The sequence below is a fragment of the Trachypithecus francoisi genome, unplaced genomic scaffold, assembly GCF_009764315.1.
Source record: "Trachypithecus francoisi isolate TF-2019V2 unplaced genomic scaffold, Tfra_2.0 Lachesis_group7, whole genome shotgun sequence".
Lineage (NCBI taxonomy): Eukaryota > Metazoa > Chordata > Mammalia > Primates > Cercopithecidae > Trachypithecus > Trachypithecus francoisi.
The window spans coordinates 6,403,729-6,422,624 of record NW_022681472.1 but is presented as its reverse complement, the minus strand read 5'-3'; the positions used below and the strand labels follow the sequence as shown (position 1 = coordinate 6,422,624).

The window sequence follows — 18,896 nt, the reverse complement described above, 5'->3', positions numbered from 1 at the left end:
AGTGTTGGAGGAGGGGCCTGGTGGGAGGTGATTGGGGTGAATTTCCCTCTTGCTGTTCTTGTGATAGTGAGTGAATTCTCACGAGATCTGGTTGTTTAAAATTGTGTTGCCTCTTTCCCTTTGCTCTCTCTACTGCTCCAGTCGTGTAACACGTGCTTCCTTCTTCTTCACCTTCTACCACTATTGTAAGTTTCCTAAGACCTCCCCAGTGATCCTTCCTGTACAGCCTGAGGAACTGTAAGCCAATTAAACCTCTTTTCTTTGTAAATTACCCAGTCTCAGGTAGTTCTGTATAGCAATGTGAGAACAGACTAATACACCCACACTTCCACTGCTGTACAACCAATTTTCTACAATTCCTACTGCACAAAGCTACAATAAGCATTCTCATACATACCCTTGTGGATTTCAATTATAATTTTTCTACATATATGCATGGGATTGAAATTGCTGGATGAAAGGATGTGTGCATATGTAATTTCACTAAGTAACAAACGCCATCTCCTCCCAGCCAAAAAAGGCTCTAAATACAATCCCCAAAATAGGTGTCCATTCTACAGTCCTATCAGGCTGCCTGAGGATTTATAGGAACTCTCACTTCTGAGAAAATTTGACTTTAACCAGCTTTTTATTTTTTTGCCAGAATAAGCATAAAATGGTAGTTCATTGACAATTTAAATTTCATTTTTGAGGTTACAAGTGATTTTGAGCATGTTATATCCTTATTAACTTTTAACTTTCCTCTTTTTAACTTGCCTATATATTTTTTTCTTAGTGTATTATAAGGTTTCTTTGTATGAAACAGAATATCATTTCTGCATCAGAGTTTGAGATTGCAAATATTGTCAGCTATTTGTGTCATTTATTATTTTGTTCATATTCTTACTTGAAAGGAAATTGTTAATTTCATCCAATTGAATTAATCAATTTTTGTGTTTTTTTCTTTCAATTATCTTTAGCTAATATGTGGTCAATCCCATGTATTTTTTGGACTAGGAAAAGCATTGGCCATTTTGAGCCTCAATCTTGTGGTCATGATAAAGGTTGCAATGACTTGACAATGGAGCCACCTACTTATTCACAATTGCTGCACATAATCTAGTTTGCCAAGAAGGATTTTCAGTATAGTCCTGAATTTTATTTTTTCCTTATAATATTTCCATACCACTGGTATTTTTTTTCTTTTCATTGTTTTATGTTAGTGGTCTTTTTAAGACAATAAAATCTAGGGTATATAGATGGTCATAATATACAGGAATTTTCCTGTAATATCTAGATATAGAATGCTATATGGGCACATCGATTGTGAAATATATATGCTTAAATATGTATATAAACACATATATAGATACATATATTTATAATAGCACCATACTATATTGTGGTAACACCTTGACTTAGGCTTACATTAGTTACTTCGTTGTGAGTTCTTTTTGATAGTACATACAATACCTTCCTATTACTATTTAAGTTTGTAATCACTTTTACTTCCCCTAAATGACATTAATTTCAAACTCAACATTTAAAGCTATATCGACTTTTGCTTTCAATATTTAGCAGCGCTAAAAAGTTATTGTTTTCATTGTCTGTGTCATATAAAATGTTACTCTACTTTTAATATCTCAAAATGAATTAGATACTGTGCCGATTATATATCTGATATGAACTGTAAATATTCATTCATAATTATTTTTATTTAGTATTTGTTCCTTTATGGTTAAACTTCTTAAACCATTATTTGAAGAAGATTCAATAGATTGGAAATGCTCAGCTGTAAGTAAATAGCTTCCTTTGTCTATAGGATTCAACTTTGCAGTATTTTCACATGTTGGAGCGCTATAAAAAAGCATAAATTAATTTTCCCATAAATCTTACTGAGAGTTCAATTCTTGCCTTAAGAAGCCTCTGTTAGATGGAACAATATTCACTTTGCTTTAATGTTTAACATTAAAGTAAGGTGGCTGAAGAGATAAGTATTTCATACCTTCTCCAAGATGACAAATTGCTGACAAACTTGGATCCCGTGTGAATCAGCGTTGTTCAGAAGGAAGTATTTCACATAGCTTTACTAGATTTTGGAATAATTTAATTCCCTAAATAACATTGTTATTGTTAGATGAAGCTTTACTTCAAGATAATTATCTACTCTCTGCAATGGGCATTATCATGTAGATATTGTATAACATTTTCATTGTCTTAGAGGTTTTCTCTTAAAAATGTAATGCCATTTATATCACATCATGCCTAACTTCAAGGTCTGTTTGATATTTATAATCATGGAATTGATTTTCAAAGCTATACAGGGTAGACAAGCTGGCGATGACTTTGTTGAGTCTTCCATTCTTGATGCTGTACAGAGAGTTGACAGTGCAATTAACTCCACACGAAGACATTTATTTTCACAGTAAGAATTTATTTTATATAGATTGAAAACTTGTTTTCATTTCTGTTCTACTTGGTTTTTATCATCTCCATAAGTCACATTATAGTGCATAAGATTGCAGAAGAGTGCTTTCTTTAGTCCTTGTGTATGCGTCACCATCTGGGCTAGCCATCATTATCAGTTCGCCCTAAAAAGGGGGAAACTTCTTCCCCATAGAATATAAATGGCGGCCGGGCGCGGTGGCCCAAGCCTGTAATCCCAGCACTTTGGGAGGCCGAGACGGGTGGATCACGAGGTCGGGAGATCGAGACCATCCTGGCTAACACGGTGAAACCCCGTCTCTACTAAAAAATACAAAAAATTAGCCGGGCGAGATGGCGGGCGCCTGTAGTCCCAGCTACTCAGGAGGCTGAGGCAGGAGAATGGCATAAACCCAGGAGGCGGAGCTTGCAGTGAGCCGAGATCGCGCCATTGCACTCCAGCCTGGGTGACAGAGCGAGACTCCGTCTCAAAAAAAAAAAAAAAAAAAAGAATATAAATGGCATTAATTTATGCCAAAGGTCCATGCTATGCAGGTTGACAATAGATACTAGGTAATGGGCTCTGTTACCTCAGCATCCACCAAACAGTGTCAGATGCAGTGCTCCTGAATGTGTGAATTGAGAATGATTATTACGTTGAACACACCTCGGTGTAAACTGGGAGCCTATGACAAACATTATGTTTAGGATATTTGGCATTTTACATTATTTTAATTTGAATTGGAATGTTTGTGGACTAGTGAAAACTTCCAATCCCATTAACTTCTCTGTGTTTGTGACATCAGGATGTATTAACAACAAAAACAATGATTGCTGGTTTTATCATAATGGAATGAAGTATATATTCAGTATTTGCAGTTAGTGGTCAAAAAGGGACATCGTAAAATCCCAAATTGAGTCTCATCTGGCTTCCTGCACATCCATAAACAGAATGGCTTTGTGGTCATGGGCGTGTGTTCTAGAGCCACGCAGCCGATTTATATTCTCTCCTTGATTGCTCACTACATTACTTTCTGTCTGGGTGACCTTGGGCAAATAACTTAACATCTTTGTACCTCAGGCTTCTTGCCTGTAAAATTGGGATAGCAGTAGGATCTACTTCATGGATGTGTTTGCTAGGAAGAAAAAATGAGATAATATGTAAAAAGCGCTTCAGTAGTGCCTGGAGAATAGAAAGTGCTTAACCAAAGTGAGCTACTAGCATAATTATTATTATTCTGTGACCTCAAGTTATTAAGATTCAAGACATAGAGGATGAGATGTACCTCAGTTGACCAAAGTCTGTAAAACAGTTTGCTTCACATTCTCAGTGCTTTTAAATTTCTTTTTAACATATTTGGTTCAGTTCTACAAATGTGCATAGACTGCTATTGAGTGCTGGTCAGTGGGCTTGGTATTTGGGATACAAGATCAATAATAGGTCAACATCTCATCTCATCAGTAACCTAGTTCGTTCTTTAGCAGAGGAGACAATATGTCAGCAATTCAAGTACATCTTACTGAGTATATAAGAGACATATTTAAGGATACAGGAGTAATAGAGAAGATGGAGTGATAGCTTGTCAGAGCTCTCAGGGAAACTCTACAGGGAGAGTGAGGCCTCAGCAGGATTCTAAAGGCAAGCGGGAATTTCTAGGAGATTACACTCAGGAAAAGAGAAGACACAAAATGCCAAGTCCTGCAGACCGAGGGTATTGCATAGTACTTCAGAAGGTTTACTGAGCCCCCTAGAATCCATTCATTGACTGATCCCTCCAGTTTAGAACCCCACCATGGATGTTGTTTACTGCATAAAACTATTGTTTAAATCATCCATTCATTAACAACATATATTTTTGAGTTCAGCACTGGGACAAACATTTGGAATCAAGTTGTTACCAAAATAGGAAAAGAGCCCACAGCTCCTCTGTAGAGCTTCTATGGTAGTGGTGGAGCTTTCATTCTTCTCGAACTTTTGGGAAATGCCTTTTTAAATGCACAGTATTTGCAAGCTTCATGGATTCTGCAGTCTTGCCTCGTAAAGAATCATGTGTTTTGTCATTTGCAGAAAACTTCACACCTCCAGTGACCTGCTGGTTCGGTTTCATTACCCGCGTGACCCACTGATTGTGGAAACAGCAAGAGCAGGGGAGATTTTTGAGCACACGCTGCAGCTGATACGGGAACGTGCGAAGCAGGGGCTCACTGTGGACTTGGAAGGCAAAGGTCAGCTGCAAAGCCATTCTGTTCTCAGCCTACTGCCCACAGAAAAACTGACTACCACCTTAGCAATGGACACTGAACTTTTAATCTCCAGAATATCTTGGGATTTAGAAATTAATTTACTTATTACTTTTACCAAATAAATACAGATGTTTCTCATAGGAACTGTAATTCCAAAGTAGGGATGATAAATATATATTCAAACTTGTCTCAGCTTTTGACAGTTATATGTATAGAGAACAAATTTAGGAAACATATTAAGTGAACTTGTGTTTCAAATGTAAGAGGTATTATTGTGTCTTACAGAGAAATGCTCTATTACCAGGGGAATATTCTTCTACTTATCCTTGTAATCACCTGAATCATTCAGTGAATTTACTTGAAATTTCTTCTACCACTTATAATATTTATAATCCCTCCCCAATTCTTTTGATTTTTGTTTTTTTTTTTTTTTTCTGTTGTTGTTGTTGTTGTTTTGCTTTTTGGTATATCCAAGTTCTTGTGTATTTCTTCTTAAAACCAGACATCTACTTAGTAAACATCAAATGAGATGATATAGAAAGCTTTCAGATTTTCTAAGTTGTTCTCTTATAAATGAAATAAATGAAGACTCTTTGCTATATACTATTTGTGCTGTGAATACAGCATCAACTTCTATCGGCTTACCCTTTCCTTATTCTCCTTCAGAAAACCGACCGAGACATGGTGCAGAAGGCCTATCTGTGGTCTTGCTTCAGTCCTTGGAGCTCTGTACAATTTCCCTAATGAGCATATGACTGTCCCTGGTCAGCCAGTTTGATGGGTTTTCAAAGCTTCTTTAGCCAGAATATCCAGATTCCCAAGATCAGGATATCTCAGGATCCAGCCAGGAACTGGCTAACACGGATAAAGTGCAGATGGTCCCATTATTGCTTGCCAGTTTCTGGGGATTAAATAGGGATGGTAACTTTTCGTACGACTTAGTGAACAGTCTTTGTAGCATTGGGAGAATGCTGGAATTTTAAGCCCTGTTAAAAGGTAGAGCTCCAAGCATGTCCCTTATTATTTTGCCTGTTTGCCAGGGAATGACAGCTTATAGTAGTTCAGAAAGTTGCTGCTTAATCCCTCCTTGTCGAGTATCATGTGGGTTAATATTCACATGATCCATAGTGACATTTCTTTGATCTTGTTCTCTAGAAGCACAAAACTTGAGAGAAAAAATTCTGAAATGAAACAAACAAAAATCAACAAAACAATTCTGGGATGTGGATGAACAAATCCTTGCCAACATCGTTCTTGTAAAGGAATAGAGTAGAAGTTAGTAGCTGGCTGGCACCTGTTCTCTTTCCATTTTGCTTCTTCTAGCAGCTAGCCATTGTTTACAGGATGAACAGCACAAAAATAATCCAGGGATCTTCTGGAAACATCTTTTAGTGTTATAGAATGAATCCCCCTTTTGTTGTGACCTAACGAAATGTTGTTAGAAGTAAGAGGGGCCTCTGTCCACCCAGGGCGGGCGGGGTGTTCCCGCAGCACCTGGAGTTCCAAATTACCCGCGCCCTCCTAGGCCCGCCCTTCTCATGGCCTTTGCCACTTGTCTTTCAGAATTCCGGTATAATGACTTGGTGTCCCCGCGCTCCCTCGGCCTCATCGCCAGTTTATCTGGATGCACAGCTCGCAGGCCTCTGCCAAACTGCTCCCACCCATGTTTCCACGGAAAGTACCGTGCCCACGACGGCACGTGCAACAACCTGCAGCAGCCCACGTGGGGCGCTGCGCTGACCGCCTTCGCACGCCTGCTGCAACCCGCCTACCAGGACGGCATCCGCTCGCCCCGCGGGCTCGCCCTTCCCGCGGGCTCCCGCCAGCCCCTCCCGTCGCCCCGGCTGGTCGCTACAGTGTGGGCGCGCGCGGCGGCCGTCACCCCTGACCACAGCTACACACGTATGCTTATGCACTGGGGCTGGTTTCTAGAGCACGACTTGGACCACACAGTGCCCGCGCTGAGCACAGCCCGCTTTTTGGATGGGCTGCCTTGCAGCTCCGTCTGCACCAACGACCCCCCGTGCTTCCCCATGAACACCCGGCACGCCAACTCCCGGGGCACCCACCCGCCCTGCATGCTCTTCGCGCGCTCCAGCCCCGCGTGTGCCAGTGGCCGACCCTCCGCGAAGGTGGGTTCAGTCTATGCACGAGAGCAGATCAACCAGCAAACAGCCTACATCGATGGCTCCAACGTTTACGGGAGCTCGGAGCGGGAATCCCAGGCTCTCAGAGACCCTTCGGTGCCTCGGGGACTCCTGAGGACAGGCTTGCCTTGGCCTCCTTCAGGAAAGCACTTATTGCCCTTTTCTACAGACCCACCCACTGGGTGCGAGCGACAGGAGCAGGACAGCCCCTGTTTCCTGGCCGGGGACCACCGGGCCAACGAGCATCTGGCTCTGACCGCCATGCACACCCTGTGGTTCCGGGAACACAACAGGGTGGCCACGGAGCTGTCCGCCCTAAACCCCCACTGGGACGGAGACACGGTTTACCAGGAAGCCAGGAAGATCGTAGGTGCAGAGCTACAGCACATCACCTACAGCCACTGGCTGCCTAAGGTCCTGGGGGACCCTGGCACTAGGATGCTGAGGGATTACCGGGGCTACAACCCCAACGTGAATGCGGGCATCATTAACTCTTTTGCTACTGCAGCCTTTAGATTTGGCCACATATTAATCAATCCTATTCTTTACCGACTGAATGACACCTTAGGTGAAATTTCCGAAGGCCACCTTCCATTCAATAAAGCGCTCTTTTCACCATCCAGAATAATTAAGGAAGGTGGGATAGACCCGGTCCTCCGGGGGCTGTTTGGCGTGGCTGCAAAATGGCGGGCACCCTCCTACCTTCTAAGTCTTGAGCTGACCCAGAGGCTCTTCTCCGCGGCTTATTCTGCAGCAGTGGACTCGGCTGCCACCATCATTCAAAGGGGTAGAGACCACGGGATCCCACCATATGTTGACTTCAGAGTTTTCTGTAATTTGACTTCAGTTAAGAACTTTGAGGATCTTCAAAACGAAATTAAAGATTCGGAGATTAGACAAAAACTGAGAAAGTAAGTATGCAAATGTTGCTTGGATTTAAACATTTCTTAGGAGAGGTAAAAGTGTTAAAGGTCATTTTGTGTGGTTGAATTTGGTTCCCTGGGGGTGTTGCAGAACTTTTAGTACTTGTTGTTGTTGGAGAGGTTTAATATTAAAGGAAGGATTCACCAGAAACTGAAATCCCCCTTTCTGTGCCTTTTTCTATCCACCTCCTTGGAAATGGAAATATTGCTACCTCCTATTAACTTGCATTTCAGTTAGGAGAGGAGAGGCAAGCATACCTAGCCCATTTATGTTCTGTGGTAATCCAAGCAAGCCCCTTTTGTTGATATGAGGCCATACATTCTGATATAAATTCATAAAATAAACTGGCCCATCACATAGGCCTTCTTAGGGAGAGAAAAGTAGTGACAATAAAAACAAATTATTTTTTGTGATAGTTCTAACTTCATGGTCGGAATTTAAGTTGGAGCTTTTTCACTGCATCCTTAATGTCTTTCATTAAAGTATTACTGTTACTTTTTCTATATACGGGATTTGAAGTTCCATTAAAACCACAAGTATACATTTCCAGGAATGAGATTCAGCTGTTTCTCATGCTCACCAACCTTCCTCCTTTAAAAATATTTTTTTAAAAACAAGTTTCATAAAGAACTTTTGTCTGCAGTAGGTTAAATATAGGAGACTAATATTTATTAATATTTTAAGGTTTTTTTGTCTAAAATCTTTCAAAGAAGTTTAAAATTATAAGTTCTGTAGCCAATTGCCAAGATTAGGCCTTTCTTTGCAAAACCAAGGCTATAAATACTTCTATGCCAATAGAATTTGTCACATATGTGGAATATCAAACTGTGAAAATGTGTAATAAAGTACCCTGCAGATTGAATTTGCACATTTCTTTTGGAAAGGACATTGATTTGGATTCACGAAGACCTGGTTTAAATCTCTGTTCTACCACCCAACAGTACCGAGAGCCTGTGAAAAGTAAACAGTTTTCAGTCTCAGGATACTTATAAAATGAGAAAGTAGCACCTTCTTCTCAGAATTGTTTAAAGATTAAATTACATAAAATGCATCAGATACTTGGCCCCATTCCTCCTGCATTATAGGCAATCAATAAATGTTAGCTTTAGATGTTTTATTATAACATGATAATTTCAGTTGTCAGGGGCATTATGATATTGCACATCTGCTCAGATCCAGCCCTGTTGTAGGCATGGGAGCCAAGATGACTGAAACAGCATCCACACAGGGAAAGCCTGATGGCATGTGGGGGGAACCAGGGAGCTGCTGTGATCAGTATGGAAAGGGCTTGGTAGAAGTCGTGATTAAATGCTGTGAGCACACAGCTGTGAGAAATGGAAGGCTCACAGCAAGCCACTGATAAGAGATGCCATTTGATCTGGTCTTAGAAGTTTCAGTGTAAGAGGCTAGATGATGGGGAACAGCAGGTGGCATCTGGGGTGAAGGACTGGAAGCAGGAAGGCGTGGGGTTGAGTGACAGGAGGAGAGAACAAAAAAGTAATAGGGGGCAGGTTTTAAAGAGGCTGTGCTCCATGCAAGGGAATCTGATCTTCACTCCGTATTTAACTCTAAAGCAGGAAAGTGACCTGAAGAGAGACTCTTCCCTGACACAGTAACTGGCAGACATCTGGAAGGTGCATTGTAAGGAGAGGCTAGCATAGCAGCCAGGAATCCCACAGCTACTAGAGTCCTCCAGGAGAAGCTCAGAGATGGCACAGATAGGCTTGTGGCCATGTATGCAATCCTATCAGAATTTTAACTGTTTCTTGTGGATAGATTATCTGGATTGGAAAAGCTAGGAGTATGATGTTTTGTGCAATTGAGTCCCACTTCTCAATTGGCAGCTAACTCGTAAATTCACCACAAATTAGAATACCCGGAATGTTTCTTCTTACAAATTTCCTGTCCTAAATTCCTCCTAAATCATGTGGTTCTAGTGTTAAGCTGTATTAGCCTCCACTGCCAGCCACTGTCCATCCTTGCAGTGGCTGATGTGAAGTATGAGTGCCCTTTCAGACGGACAGCAACTGGGGAGACTGCATTGAGCATTCACTCAGTGGCATTTCTATTTCTTCCTTTCATGCATATAGGATATTAGCCCCAAGAGTCTATGCAGCCTAAACGTTGAGTCGTTATCCTTGCCTGGGAGAATATTTGAACTAGTGGAACTCTGTGCAGCCTGGTGCTTGGCATCAGCAGGAGGAGGAGAGCATTGCTGACTGGCATGGGTGGGTTGCCAGAAGTCAGCAGAAGCCAGATGCTTTTTGCTTAGACCGTTACAGATGCCTGACTTTCCTCTTTCATTCACGGCAAATTTGTAAAATATGAAACATACACTCATTCAACTATGAGTGCAAGATAAATAAATTGGAATGTTTTTTACAGTGTTAGTCCTTAATTCTGTAGATTGCAATTTCTCAGGAGTGCTGAAGATGACATAGCTTTAAGTAGTTTAATTTACATAGTATTTCTTTATCCTATTACTTCTTTTCCTTTTTGTATCAATTTACAAGTGTGGTTTTAGGACTTTGTTTTTAAATCACTTCAGTCCACTGGGTGGGGGCCCTTGTCTTTGCCTCTAAGATGTGCCTTGAGCCCTGTATCTTCTCGTGGCAGAGTGGAGGGAAGACAAAAGGAGCAAATGTGATGTGAAGCCTCTTTTCTAATTCATTAATAACTTTCATGAGGGCTCCACCCTCATGACCTGATCTCCTAAGGCCCCACTTGTCAATACCATTACATCGGAGATGAAGCTTCCACATTTGAATCCGGGGGAGACACATTTAGATCATAGCAGTGCGGAAACCCAATCCCAAAGCAGATGGCAGCTGTCTCTGAAAGACTTGACTGTGAGTGCCAAGAAGGACATTTGAGATACATGAGAAGTAGGGTCAAGACTGGCACCAGGGCCCCTGTGATATGTGTGAGACATGAAACGCCATGGGTCTTGCTGCACCAAGGAGTCTAATCCTAGAATTAGCATCAGACTCATCTCACCCCCATAACATTAAGACGCACCAGGGAAACTGACACTTTTTTCTAAGTGGAATTGTACTTGGAACACTGCCCTCTAGAGGAGAGGACAGCAGAGGAGTTCCGGGTGAGGCGGGCGGGGGCTGGGTGGCGTTCCTTAGCATCTACTCTGAGTTCACTGCTCTGAGATCCACAGAGCACAGCATTTGCCAGTAGGATTTGGGACATGTACAAACATCCTGCCTCCTTCAGTACCAAGAGCTCAGGAAATCTTTTGTTCATTTTGTTTTCTTGGTCGAAAGTGTTTTATTTTTTAAAGAGCTTGTTTTATTCCAGGATCATATGAAAATGGATTATTTTCTTTTTATAAGAGTGTCCTTGCTCTCAAGAATCACACTGTTTCTTTTTATTCTTCCTAAAACATGTAATGAGCAGAAGGTGAAGATCAGTTATCCACTGAATTGTGAACGTAAGTTCCCAGAGAGGCCATTTTTAAAGCTATTTTTTAATCTTCTTTTGAAAACATAATACTGTATGTGATTTTTTTGTGGATATGGTTACTTTTGGTTTTGAGTAAGTATAACTTTATTTACTTTGTCACTCATAATCACAAAAATGTGTAACTGCCTCGGCTTTTTTTTTTTTTTTTTTTTTTTGAGACGGAGTCTTGCTCTGTCACCTAGGCAGGAGTGCAGTGGTGCGATCTCGGTTTGCTGCAACCTCCACCTCCAAGATTCAAGTGATTCTCCTGCCTCAGCCTCCCGAGTAGCTGGGATTACAGACGCGTGCCACCAGGCCTGGTTAATTTTGTATATTTAGTAGAGAATGGGTCTCGCCATGTTACCCAGGTCAGTCTCGAACTCCTGACCACATGTGATCCACTCGCCTCAGCCTCCCAAAGTACTGGGATTACAGATGTGAGCTCCCATGCCCAGCCCTGCCTCAGCTCTTTAAAAAAAAAGATCATATTTCACCAATTAAGTAACTTATATTCTGTATATGTACCTATGTTATGATAGCTTCACTTGATAATATTAAAAATGAACAGACAAATTAACAAAAAAAATTTTAATTTCTTCCCTCTTTCCACTCCTGGGTTTCAGGAAGTCAAACCGCATGATTCCTTCCCAAAAACTTGCATTGTCTGTCTTTGTCTTCCTGTGCCAGGAAAGGTCGCCCCTTTCCCGTGGGCTTGACTTTTCCTTCTTCTACATGTTCAGCTGTCATTCCTCTGCTAAATGTTTATCAACTTTTACATTCATGCCAGCCTTAAAAAGCCTTGCATCGGCACTACCCCCTCACCTTTGCTGAGTATTTAGTAGGCCCAGGAGCAACTTTAATTGCTGTAAAACAGTGATTGTTGACCATTTCACATAAGACCATCTCATAAATCTAGTAGAATCTATGAAACTTCTTTTGCAGGAAGATACAGCAAAGATAGAAAAATAGACCCCACATTCTGTGTGTATTTTCAGAGGACTCACAGATTCCTGGACGCCCCCTATTCCTTCACTGATATAGTGTCCCTTCCTTGCTGGTATCTCAGACATAGGAAAAGGGTGCTTCTCTCCCATATGCCTTCAAATGGCTGCTCCCTCGGCCAAAAAGCAGCCCCCAGATTTGCGACTACCATGCACTCTTAGTCAAGGACCAGACCTTTTCTCCTATCCCTTTTGGAGGCAATGACTTTGTTCTTTACGTCACAGGAGGGTCCTGAGCTGCTTAAACCTCTGGAGGACCAGCGTCTTGTCTTCATCTCTAGTCTCTGCTTCTTTCTGTTCAGCGTTTTCTTCCTTTCTCCCTCAGCTCTCCTATCTCCCAATTTATGCATATGGTGCACTGATGATGGCTCTCTCCTACTCACAGGTTTATAGTCTTTTATGATATAGCTAGCACAAGAGTCTTAAGTATCACATTTTTTTCTAAACAATACTTTTATAAGGATATTATATTATACAATTATACCAAGTCTTGTAGTTTGACGCTAAATGCCAGTTTTAGAGCCTTGCCATCCCTGGTCATTTTCATTGCACAGTATTTCTGCTTTTCTAGATAACATATTAATTGAATGACAAGTTCCAAGAGTATGTACTCCTTGGTAGCAGATACATTGTCTAATTTATCTTTGAATCCCTGGGGCTCAGCGCAGGTACTAGCACAAAGCAGCTACTCTCTAGATATTTCATTAGGGAAAGTGGGACTTTCTTGGGTGAGATTCATTTTAATTTTCCAAGGGCCTTTGATTGGAAAATTATTCTTTGCTTGAACACCTTTGACAAGAGAAATGTTCTTAGATGAAAACTAGATTTTTATACTTATTCTTACCAACTTATTTTTTCATCAACTATTAATTGGCATCAATGAACTATGATGTATTATAATCTTTTATACAAAAGAATGAGAAGTTACAACAGAGAACATCACATGTTTGATTCTTACATGACCTTAACCCCAATTTCAAAAAGTTAAAAATGCACACACTTAACCAATCAAAACTCATTCTGTCAACACTATAGCCCTACAACACAGAAGACACACATGCCTGAGCAAATAAAAAGTGACAAGAGGCCAATTAAAATAAGATTGTCAGTCAGTTATCCCCAAAGGTCCATTTCTTAGAAGGCATGCAGTTCTGTTTGTCTAGCAAAAACAGAATGCAAAATAATTGAAAGCCTTAAAATATGACATTAATTTAACGTCAGTTGTGTAGACAGTGGTGAGTCTTAGTAATTGTGTTTTAGAAGTTATAAATATATACAGGTTGAGCACCACTAATTCAAAAATTCAAAATTCTTCAAATGCTCAAAAATCAAAAAGCAAAAATGTTTGAGTACTGTCATGATGCCACAAGTGGAAAATTCCATCCTGAACTCATATGACCAGTTTCAGTTAAAAGAGGTGCACAAAAGCATCCCCAAGGGAAAAAAGACTTTCACAACCCCCTTCAGCTGAAATATATCTTTTAAGGTATATGTGAAACATAAATGAATTTGGTGTTTAGAGTTGGATTCCATTCCCATGATATCTCATTTATGTATGTGCAAATATTCCCAAATCCAAAAAGATTCCAAATCTGAAACATTGCTGATCCCAAGCTGGATAAGGGATACTCACAATCTGTATATAACTTCTTCACTTTGAGAATCTACTTTTTATTCCTGCCTTTGAAAATTGTGTAGTACTATGATAGATTATTTTACAATTATAGAAATTCAACTGAAGAAATCTTTACCATTATGTTACCAAAATTTAACACTTACAGAAATGAAGATATTCAGTTGTTCCTCATTATATACTGTATGAAATCATAGCAAATACTTTATAGAAAACTTTATGCTTTATTTCACTTCTAAATTCTATTTTACCAACAGAGTATACATCTGAATGCAATTTAATGCATTTTGTCTTTAAATCACCAAAATCTGTCTAAACTAAACTAAAATTTTCAATTAACATCATTTATCAAAAGTGGCATATGGTACAATGCACACATTTTAAGTGTACAGTTTGATGCCTTTGAACAATATTCATACCTCTGTAATCATTACCCCAGTGAAGACAAAGAGCATTGTCATCATTCCAGAAGCATAGCTCATGGTCTTTGCAGTCTGTCTTCTCACCCAGACCCTTCCCAGCAACCACATATTGGAATTCTCTCACTGTATGTTCATTTTGTCTCTTCTATAACTTTACATAAATTGAATCATACCATATGTATTATTTTAAGATTATTTTGCTTGGGATTTTTTGAAGTTCACCCATATTGTGAAGTACACCTGTAGATCATATATTTTGTTCATTGTGAGTGGTATTGTTTGTATGAATATACAAATATTTGTTTAATCTTCTATTTGAAGTGGCCATTCAGAAGCCATTTTTATTGCTTCTGAATAACTCTGCGATGAACTCTCATATGCAAGTCGTTTTGTGGGCCTATGATTCCATTTCTCTTGAATAAAAAACCTAACAGTATAATTTCTAGGTCACTTAGTAACTCTGTGTTTAACTTTATAAGAAACTGCCAAATTGTTACCCAAAGCGGTTGTAATATTATTTACTCCCACTGGCAGTGTAGAAGACTTTATATTTGCTTAATTTTTTTTCTCCTGTCTGTTCTTCTGGTTGGAAATATTCTATTGATTTTTCCTGCTAGTTCACAGATTTTCTACTGTCATCTTCAATCTCCTTTTACATATATCAACTGAAATTTTCATTTTGAATATTGTACTTGTTCTAGAATTTACCTTTTTTATGATTCTTAATTTTCTTTTTATATTTGTTTAAATGTTAATTCAATAAGAGCATACTTTCTTTAATTTGTTAAATACATGTATAATAGTGACTTTAATGTCCTTTTCTGATAAATTAAACATTACAGCCATCATTCAGGGGTTCATTACTTTCCTAAGTGTGAATTCCAATTTTGCTTCTTTCTCTGTCTTGAAATTTCTAAGTGCATATCAATTACTGTGATTCTGTCTTATATTTGCATAGGTTTCATGCTTCATTTGGGTGGAAATGTAGAAACCCCATGAATGTCTCCTAAGCTTCGCTGACGTGGGATGGCTGAACTTCCAAATGCTGTTGGCCATGCTAATCTTGCCAGGGCTTGGTTTTCAGCTCTGTTGAGTAGAATTTATCCTTATAAGGATAGAAGTTATTCTGTTAAGACTCGGAGACTTGGCAAACTGCTGTCTGACTGCTCTCTGGGTGTTACTCAGGTGTTAGAGCCATCACCGTGCTCTGATTCAACCTTCTGCAGCAGTTGCCCTGCGTATACCTCATGCAGTTCCTCTTGCTCAGGTGTCAGCCAGCCATCCCCAGGACTGTGGGGGCCCCAAGGTAAATGTCTGCCCCCTCCCCACTGCAGGCCCCGCCATCTGTTCCCAGCTGCTTCAGCTTTCTGGAACTGGGATGGCAGCCTCTTGAGTGCAGCTGCACCTTGCTGTGCTGGGATTCTAGTGTGCTGTACAGTGTGTGGGAAATTTCTCCCAGACAGAAACTGAGGCCATTGTCATGAGTTTCCCTCTTCTCAGGCTCCTCAGTCTGAGATTGTGATCGTTTATAATGGGAAAACTAGTCTCCTTTCCATCACACCATAGCCAGAAACAAGTTTACATTCGTTCTAAATTGTATTTTTTCCCCTAAAACTTTAGCTCCTGTGCAATTGTTCAAATGAAAAATTTTTACCGTAATTAACTATGTATTTTAGGCCTCTCCCTACTTAGACCTGAGTGTTCACAGCAGCTCTCTTTACATCCTCCTGCAATGAATTTCTTCCTTTCTATGGCACCGAATAATGTTAACCCTGCAGAGCTATTTTTTCATTGGTGACATCACAGAACTTTGCACCTATTAATATTAAAATACTTATAGTACATTGCAAGTATTTACGTATGCAACTTCCATATTAAAATGTGAACATTCTGGAGGAGTGTGGCTTATCTCCTTAAGTGTCTAACAATGCCTGATTCTTAGTATTTGTTAAACAAGCAGAAGGATTAATGGAGCTCATAAGTTTTGTTGGTTTAGTTTTTTGTTTTTGAGGCGTTGTATTTCCTGTGGCCTTAGATTAGGTATTTGAACTATGTAAACAATTTGCATTTTTAACATATCTAAATAGCAAACCAGAAATTTAAACAACAGTTCCAAAATCTTTAAAAGTAATAGTATAATTTGGTCATAATTGTAACATGAATATAAACATTAGAACTGATTCAAAACCCATTTCTAGCTAAGGAACTAAAATTGGAATTGTTCGCAGGCATGCTTATATTTTATTTCATAAGGACTTGCTGTACAAGAATGGTCCCCAGCTGATAATCACTTTAAGAACAGTAGTAAACTAAAATGTATTCAACTAAAAAGTTGAATGTATGTATCTGCCCAAACCCTTAATAACAATTTTGGTTTTGTATCAGACCTAATATATATAGGTTCATATATGACAATTGTGTGAAGACCACAGTTGAGTGGCTATGGCAGAGACAGCGATCAAAATATTCAAAAATAAAGTATAGCAAATAAGTTTGCAGGTTTCAAGTGCAAAGTGACTGTTTAGAGGCTAAAAATATGAGTAAGTCCTTTTTTTCCTTCCATGAGGAAAAGCTTGAAAATTGCTTCCAACACAAGATCTTACAGCAGGGCTGATTGGAAAGAATATCTGGACTACAGTATGAATGGTTTATTTGTTTATTATTATTATTACCATTATTTTTGAGATGGAGTTTCATTCTTTTCACCCAGGCTGGAATGCAATTGTGCAATCTCGGCTCACCTCAACCTCCGCCTCCCACGTTCAAGCGATTCTCCTGCCTCAGCCTCCTGAGTATCTGGGATTACAGGCATGCACCACCATGCCAGCTAATTTTTATATTTTTAGTAGAGACAGGGTTTTTCCATGTTGGTCAGGCTGGTCTCAAACTCCCGACCTCAGGTGATCCACCTGCCTCGGCCTCCCAAAGTGCTGGAATTACAGGCCTGAGTCACCACACCCGGCCTGTTTATTTTTTAATCCCAGATTGACGTTTCTGTGCAGCCAGGAACTCTCAGGCCACAGCATTGCTGAGTCATGTGGAGTCACAAGTGCTCTGCACTCCTGTCGGGAAGGCCTCTGGGGACAGTGGGTCTTCCCAGGTCCCTGTGCTGCACTACCCCATCCAGCAGCATACATGGTGCCTGCAGCCAGAGGCTTGCAACCAGGCATCTGGCTTTGGTGTATGAAAAGAGAAGAAACTCAGCTTAGCCATCATCCCAATCACATATTATACGCACATGAATCCTGTAGTCAAATTCCCATTTCCTGTCTAGTCCATCCCTTTCTTCTCGCAGGCATAGGTGGGCTGCTGAAGCTGTGTTCCCTGCTGTAGCTGTGTTTACTGCTGATCTATAGAACCCATTTATTTCTCAGCCAAGTGCAGCTAAGATCCATTAGTGTCAGTACCTGTAGCAAGAGAGGCATAGGTAGCCATAAATTAGCTATAGTCTTAGATAATCTTCCCTTAGAAAAACAAGAAAGGAGCAGTGGGGAGCTGTGGGATTGTCCTGTGACGGTCCCATTACTCAGTGGCATTCTGCTGGCAGAGTCGGGGGTGGTGGGCTAACTGCCCTGAGAGTAAATTGGAGTTAAGTATGGGTCTCATTAGACAATAATAGATTTTTTAAAGTTTTGAAAAGCTCTTTTATTCTCTGCCAAAACAAAAGCAAGCAAGCAAGAAGGAACATAGCCATTTATTTTCTGTTTTTCTATATATCTCTTCTCAATGTCATGTTTTCTACTGCTTTTTCAGTTCCTTTGTGACATTTCGTATCCTCTTTGAAACCAAATTATATCGTCTTTTAATCTTTCTAGATCCTCTCTTTCACAGTTTCACCCTTTATTTTTCAATTCAATGTATACTTAGAAAATCTTGGTTGTTTCTTTTTTGTCTCATAATTTGAATTCCCTTTTTTTCCAATCTCTTTAACTCAGTAAATAATTTTTAAAAAATATTTTCTTTTACAATGACTTACCTTTCTTCCTGCATTGAATGCACTGATACCTACATTTTACATACATTTATTAAGTCACTGTTATAAAACAGAATTTGAGGGAGAGGCAGCACAGGTGAATTGAACACCATACCTGCATTGATGATCTCTGGAGGGTGAGTGAGCAGGTGATAGTTCTGAATTTATTGAGCCCCATCCCAGTCCGCTGAGAGTTCTTTTGTTGAGTGTGTTCACCCAGCATCTGGAATAGTGTCTACAAAGTCAAGGAGGCCTGACTCTTATATGCACACACACTTTATGCACACTTGTGACTGCGTGAACACCCTGCAGGCCCTCTCTAGGATCTCGGGAGCGGCCCTTGTGTTTAGGGCTCTGTTGAGTCATCTTCACTTGCTTCCTGTGAACTCTGCCTCTGGGTAGTTTACTCAGCAAATACAGACCCATGACACACCCTTTCCCTTCATTTGAGCAGGTTGTATCTCATGGGGTTGCTGACTGTGCTCATCTTTGTGAAATGTGAGGCAGACATGGGATGACCATTGTGCCATATATCTAGGACAGTCCCTGTCTACACTTGGGGTCTTCAAGGTGAATAGATACACAATCAAGTGCCTTTGTGGGATCCTGGGCAGAGCAGAGACTTCTAGTCCTATGTGGCCATAGGACCAGGGTTATGTACCCCAGGGCAGTTTTGAGAATAAAAAACGGCACTGT

General features: G+C 40.2%; 1 protein-coding gene across 3 annotated transcripts in view; it reads left to right on the top strand.

Annotated features, from left to right (window-relative positions):
- Positions 1-18,896, top strand: part of PXDNL (peroxidasin like) — a 409,080-nt gene that overhangs the window by 302,984 nt on the left and 87,200 nt on the right. For all 3 annotated transcript variants that reach the window (XM_033203626.1, XM_033203627.1, XM_033203628.1), the window contains 3 exons: positions 2,296-2,404; positions 4,472-4,629; positions 6,211-7,705. In XM_033203626.1, coding sequence (XP_033059517.1) covers positions 2,296-2,404; positions 4,472-4,629; positions 6,211-7,705 — 1,762 coding nt within the window. The remainder of the gene's footprint in view (positions 1-2,295; positions 2,405-4,471; positions 4,630-6,210; positions 7,706-18,896) is intronic.